The 6,000-nt window shown below is 41.1% G+C and overlaps 1 protein-coding gene across 1 annotated transcript in view; it reads left to right on the top strand.

The window, feature by feature from the left end:
* Kif5c (kinesin family member 5C) overlaps positions 1-6,000 on the top strand; it is a 187,813-nt gene that overhangs the window by 130,063 nt on the left and 51,750 nt on the right. The window contains exons 15-16 of the mRNA XM_008825166.3: positions 345-491; positions 4,075-4,263. Of these exons, the coding sequence (XP_008823388.1) occupies positions 345-491; positions 4,075-4,263 (336 nt within the window). The remainder of the gene's footprint in view (positions 1-344; positions 492-4,074; positions 4,264-6,000) is intronic.

Below are 6,000 nucleotides of genomic sequence, written 5' to 3'. Positions count from 1 at the left end.
GTGTGTGTGTGTGTGTGTGTGTGTGTGTGTGTGTGTGTGTGTGTATACTCCATGGTACACATATGACAGTCAGAGGACAATTTGCAGGAGTCAATTCTGTCCTACTTCGTGGGTCCTAGGGATTGAACTTAGATTTTCAGGTTTAGCAGCAGGTGCCTTTACCTGCTGAACCATCTCACTGGTCCTGGCTTTATTTTTAATAACCTTTTTGCTAACTGGTGTACAGATATAAAACATCAGCTCTGTCTACGAGCTCAGTCACATGGGCTATTGATCTTTGAGAGGATGCAGGTTTGAAGTTGATGGGCCGCCTTGGTGACTTGTGGTTGGCATTTGTGTTTCAGACGACACTGACAACCACACAGCGAGAGCTGAGTCAGCTGCAAGAACTTAGTAATCACCAGAAGAAGAGGGCTACAGAGATCCTGAACTTGCTGCTAAAGGACCTGGGAGAGATAGGTGGAATTATCGGCACCAACGACGTGAAGACCGTGAGCCAGCCTTCTGTCCTCTGTACCAGCTCTGACTGTGCTGTGGTGTGATCTGAGTTATAGGCTTTGCAGTATGGGAGGCTCAGGGTTGTGCTTTGCACAGGCCACATGCTGGGAAGTGAAAGGAGGACTGATTTCAGGAGGAGGAGAGAAATAATTTGCGTTTCAAATCTAAGGAGTGTCTTCAAATGTTGGCTGGTGTTATGTACTTGACTTTCTCCTTGAACATATTTGTGGTGTCCCCAAAGTTGGGAGTCAGAAACTGTAAGCAGCAGCTCTAGTCTCAGTTGTTTTTCCTTTTTCATAAGAACCAGTGTAGAGAGACGTCTACAGACAACTAGTATGAATTAGGAGTGCTTTAAAGTAATGGGAGGCTAAACAGTGGCTTAAGGAGGAAGCCACATTTAATTATTTACAGCAGAAGAAGGCAGGAGTTCTTGTTATTCTGCGTTATCTGGCTCACCTGGGGCTTATTAGCAATACAGACTCCAGGGCCCCACCACAGACTTACTGAAGCAGAATCTGTTTTTAACAAGCTTCTCCGGGTGACTCTTAATGCTTTCTAAATTTTGAGAAACACATTTTGGTTGCGTGAAGTGGCTCAATCCAGCTGAGGGCCAGCCATTCTATCTCCTTTCTGCTCTTCTCAGCCTGATTTCAGTTTCATAACTTTTCATTTTTGCCTCATATAGCAAGATGAATGGTATAGCCCCAATCATTACATCGTCACTCAACCACATCTAAGGTAGCAGGGTCTGAAACACTGGCTCTGTTTCTCCAGGGATATATGTCAGAAACTCCCAGTACATGTAGCCTTATACTGGTTGGTCAGACTTCAGTCTTATGGACCACATCAAATTGCAAGGGAAGCTGGGAAGGCAAAGGAGTCTAGGATTACCACCACAGGCTGACATTCTGGAGTTGTGCACATTAGCACTCCTGATGGCAAGGAAGTAAGAGAGGTGGCTACAAAAAAATTTTTTTTTTTTTTTTTTTTAAAAAAAAAAAAAAAAAAAAAAAAAAAAAATAGGGCAGTCCAAAGTCCAGAGCAGGGGCAGGGGAGAGATAGCAGAGAATTAGATGTCATTAGCCAAGAATACTAGCGACTGGCCATGGGAGAGACTGTTGGTATTAACCAGAAAAATAGGAAATACTATAAAATAGTTTTTGGTATGTATTACATGTAGTCAGCTTCATGCATTTGAAGCAGTGTGATGGATGTGTTTGTGCCTAAAGCTGTCAGGGCTCTGAAGATAGTGAACAAGCCCATGAGCCCCAACAGTATGTCCTCAGTACCCCTCGGTTCTGGTTTATGCTTTTGGTGAGCAGGGCTTTATAATGACACAGCACCTGGTATGGACTAGTCACTGGCAAACGTATTGATTATATGGAGCTGGGGGATGATGTTTCTTAATTTCCAGCTCACAAATCCTGAAAACTGAAGTTTTTAACTTACCCGTTTATCTTTACAAGACTGAATCATAACATTAGTGCTTTGGTATGGTTAGCACTGAAAAAAAAAAAAAACCAAATTAGGTTTCCATTTGTAACTCATTTCACAGACAGACAGCTGCCCTTGGAAGCTGTCCAGACTGAGCGTACAGGAGTGTCTATAAATATTGTTTTTTCATGGAACCTTGATTGTAATGGGATATTTCATGAGTCCTTATGAATGAATGTAATATTAGCACAGACTTTTCAGGCTTTATAGGGTTAATCCTATTAAGTTCCAGTTTGGTGATTTTATATTTGAGGATTTAAGTTTTAGAGCCATATGTTGGTATTGAGCATTAAAATTCTGACCCTGGGTTGATTAAAGGGCCCTCATAATACAAAGATGGAGTTGATTTATGGGAAGTTGGTGCCTGCTGCTGATAACGGTGAAGGACAGTGTTTTTTATTTTGTTTTGTTTTGTTTTTGAGTTTTAAAGGGTGAGTCCAGACTTGGAGGACACTAGTTCCCCTAGCTGTCTATTAGAATCAATCATTAGTCTCCCAGAACCATGCAGATGGATCGCTCTTGTCCCGAGGAAGGTATTTTTATACTAAGTTCTAAAATAGAGCTGCTGAACATGCTAATGAAATCAAAGTGTGTCTGTGCTTTGGCATTAAAGAGTCCTTACCTTTGGGAGTCAGAAGTATGACTGAGAGTATTTTTAAATACTCAGTTGGGTATTTTTGAGATTATTTTTAGATTCTAGACTTTGGGTGCCTGTGGTGATTTCACTGATACCTCTTACTTATAGATCATTGAATTCTTAGTCATTCTTGTCCATGCTGGACCCATGAGAAAGTCTGCAAAGCCATTTCCAATCAGTGTTTCCATGCTGTTGCATAATGAGAGGAGTGGCCTGAGGAGCAGTGTTGGTGAGCACATCTTGGACAGCCACAAACAACTAGTTTAGCAAGGGCCTCCATGAGGGGAGAGCCATAGCTGATAGTTGCTGTTAGTTCAGCATTGTGTTGGAGTCGTTATTATTGTTGAATTCTTAGGTGAAGGTTGACACCACATTACAGGCACTCAGCACTGTCTAGCGAGCTCTATATTTTCAGCCATCTACTATTTTCAGGGCTTATACCCTATACCATTTTCTACCAGGTCTCAAATGTTTACACACATAAAATACATGATGAGTTAATGACAGCGATGGTGACACAGCTGGCAGTTAGAGTGCACTGTGGAACATCAGAAACCAGAGTTGGAGTTTGGAAGCTGGTGTTCTGGAGTTGGATCCTGATAGAACAATAAAAGGTCTACCGAAGGTGCTAGGCTGCCCTCTGGTGGTCAAATGAATTCACACATACCTCCTTGCTCCTTGGCTCAGATTTGAATGACTATCTCTACACATGGGTTTCTACCCAAAAAAATCTTGTTTGAATTTTTCGTGGAGCTCTGAAACTTAGAAGCCAATATAGATCATTCAGTAATTCTGTCTGTCAGAATCATATCTTCTAAATATAAATTTAGGCTATAGTTCCCATATGATCTTAAGTAATAAACAGGCAAGGAAACACAGATTGGTAGCATTGGATAGTCAAGCAGGGAAACCTATATCAAGAGGAAACTCTGGAATGAATGGTGCATTCCCATGCATCAGAAGTTCTGTTTGAAGACTATGGAGAAGGACTTTAAAATTTCAGCCATTGTACATAGAGACATTCCAGGCATTAGGCTATGTCTCTAACTGTGGAGAAAGTAGTTGAAATTTTGTCTGGGGCTTCTATGGGGATTAAGGGCCACCTATGCGAACAATGGGTCTCACTATTATGGACACATAAGGTATAAGGCACCGAATGTTTGAAAAGTTATCTCCTTTAAAAAATCTTTAGTAAGTTTTCTTCCGATGTAATCCTTTCTATCCTAAAAATCAATTATAATGAAACATCTGGTTAATTGAGGATTATATTTGTAGTGGTTTCCAATTAGAAGGTCACATGTAATCTCAGAGAACTTGAGATTGACTGTGTAGGACTTTTCAGAGATCATTTTGAAGTTGCCCTATGATTAGACACTTTGCCAGAAATCCAGGGACATCTCTGGGAATTACAGGTGATGTGTAAGTATGTTCCCTCCTGTGTTCAGCTGGCAGATGTGAATGGAGTCATTGAAGAGGAGTTTACCATGGCCCGCCTGTATATTAGCAAGATGAAGTCAGAGGTCAAGTCCTTGGTGAACCGCAGCAAACAGCTGGAGAGTGCCCAGATGGATTCTAACAGGAAGATGAACGCCAGTGAGCGAGAGCTGGCAGCATGCCAGTTGCTCATCTCCCAGGTGGGCTGCCCTTCTCTCTCAGTTCACCATCTCCTCTTGAAATCTGCTCCCTCCATGCCCTTTTGAGGCTGATGGTGTATGCTAGGGAGAATCAAAGCACTTTGCTTTATGTAGTATGGTCTTGTCAGGCAGTGACAGCTTATGTTTGTTCATATTCTGTGACTCTCTAGCTCACTGTCCCTGTCTCTGTCTGTCTGTCTGTCTGTCTGTCTGTCTGTGAGACAAGGTCTCACTATGTAGCCTAGGTTGTCCTTGAGCTCATGATGCTCCTGCCTTAGCTTCTTGCAGGCTGTGGAATGTTAGACATGTGGCACTGTCCCTGGCCTCCAGGTTTATTTTTAAGGCTGGATTTTGTTGTGTGAATTGCATGAATCCCTTTCATCTTTTCTCTTTTCAAAGGGTATATGTCTATTTCTCTGTCCACCTATGGATGGCTATATAGATTGGTACAAATAATGTGTCTCTAAACTTCCTATTAGCTAAGGCAACATTCCTATCTTTGAATCCCTACCACTGGCACAATTTAAGATGGGCAAAGAGAAAGTGCTATTGTTAATGGTTGTAAGAGACACAGTTTGGTTGTTTACCATGTGTTCACGTGCATTTTGGTACTTGGTCTTAAAAAAATTCTGTAGGTAGGTTTTCTTCTTTTTGTTTTTTCAAATAAAGACAATGTGATTGTGACTAAAAATACTGTTCAACAACTTGGTGGTGGAGCTGGGACACAACCCAAAATGTGTGAACCCAAAGCTTGTGTCTTCGTGGCTTCTTCAAGCTCAAGGGCATGTTTCCTTTGCGTTAGAAGGCTGCTCTTTCCCATTGAATGGTGTTTTTACTGTAGGTAGATATTTGAGAAGACAACATGTTTCTGCGCTATCACTGATGTGTGAGCTTGCTGTTTGGGTTTGAGATTTGTGATATGGTTCAAGTGTATACTACATATTCTCTTATAACAGTCATTTGGAGAAACAGATCCCAGTGTGGATTAGCTTGTCAAACAATACCAAGAGACAGACAAAAGTACACCACATTCTGGTATGGCCTTAAACATACTAATATGTAGAAACATCTCCAGCCTAATTATCTAAAATGGATTTTCCAGGTTCTTTTTTATAATTAACATAATAAGTAAAATGTATTAAAAGGGTATTCAATGATACTATGTGTGTGATGGTGATGCATGATAAAAATGTAATTTAGTCATCTCTTTTAGAAACTTTGGCTATATAATACCAGAAAAATGTAAGCATATTGTGTGTGTGTGCGTGTGTGTGTGTGTGTGTGTCTGTGTGTCTGTGTGTGTCTGTGTCTGTGTCGGTGTACATACGATCACCTTTGTGTGTGCCTGTGGAGGTCAAAGGTAGACTTTTGATGTCTTCCTCTATTGCTTTCCATCTTATTTTTGGCACGGGGTCTGTCACTGAACCTGGTGCCTGTGTTCTGACTTGACTGGCCAGTGATCCATCTGTCTCTGTCTCCCTCTAGCACTGGGGTTATAGGCACATGTCATCATGCTTGGCTTTTTTGTGAATTCTGGGGATCAGGATTCAGGGACTTAGGTCCTCATGTTTGGTACCAAGCACTTTGCTCTCTGAGCCATCTCCCTGACCTGCAAGTACCTTTTGGTCCAATAATTTCACTTTTACTATTTTTCATTGGTAACGGAAATGAAAATTCTAAATATCATATGATATTAACATTTCCTGATTTAAAAAATTAAAAGTTTATGTACAGATT

The sequence above is a fragment of the Nannospalax galili genome, unplaced genomic scaffold (assembly GCF_000622305.1).
Source record: "Nannospalax galili isolate Female #2095 unplaced genomic scaffold, S.galili_v1.0 scaffold87, whole genome shotgun sequence".
Taxonomy (NCBI): Eukaryota; Metazoa; Chordata; class Mammalia; order Rodentia; family Spalacidae; genus Nannospalax; species Nannospalax galili.
This window is presented reverse-complemented; position numbering and strand designations above follow the sequence as displayed.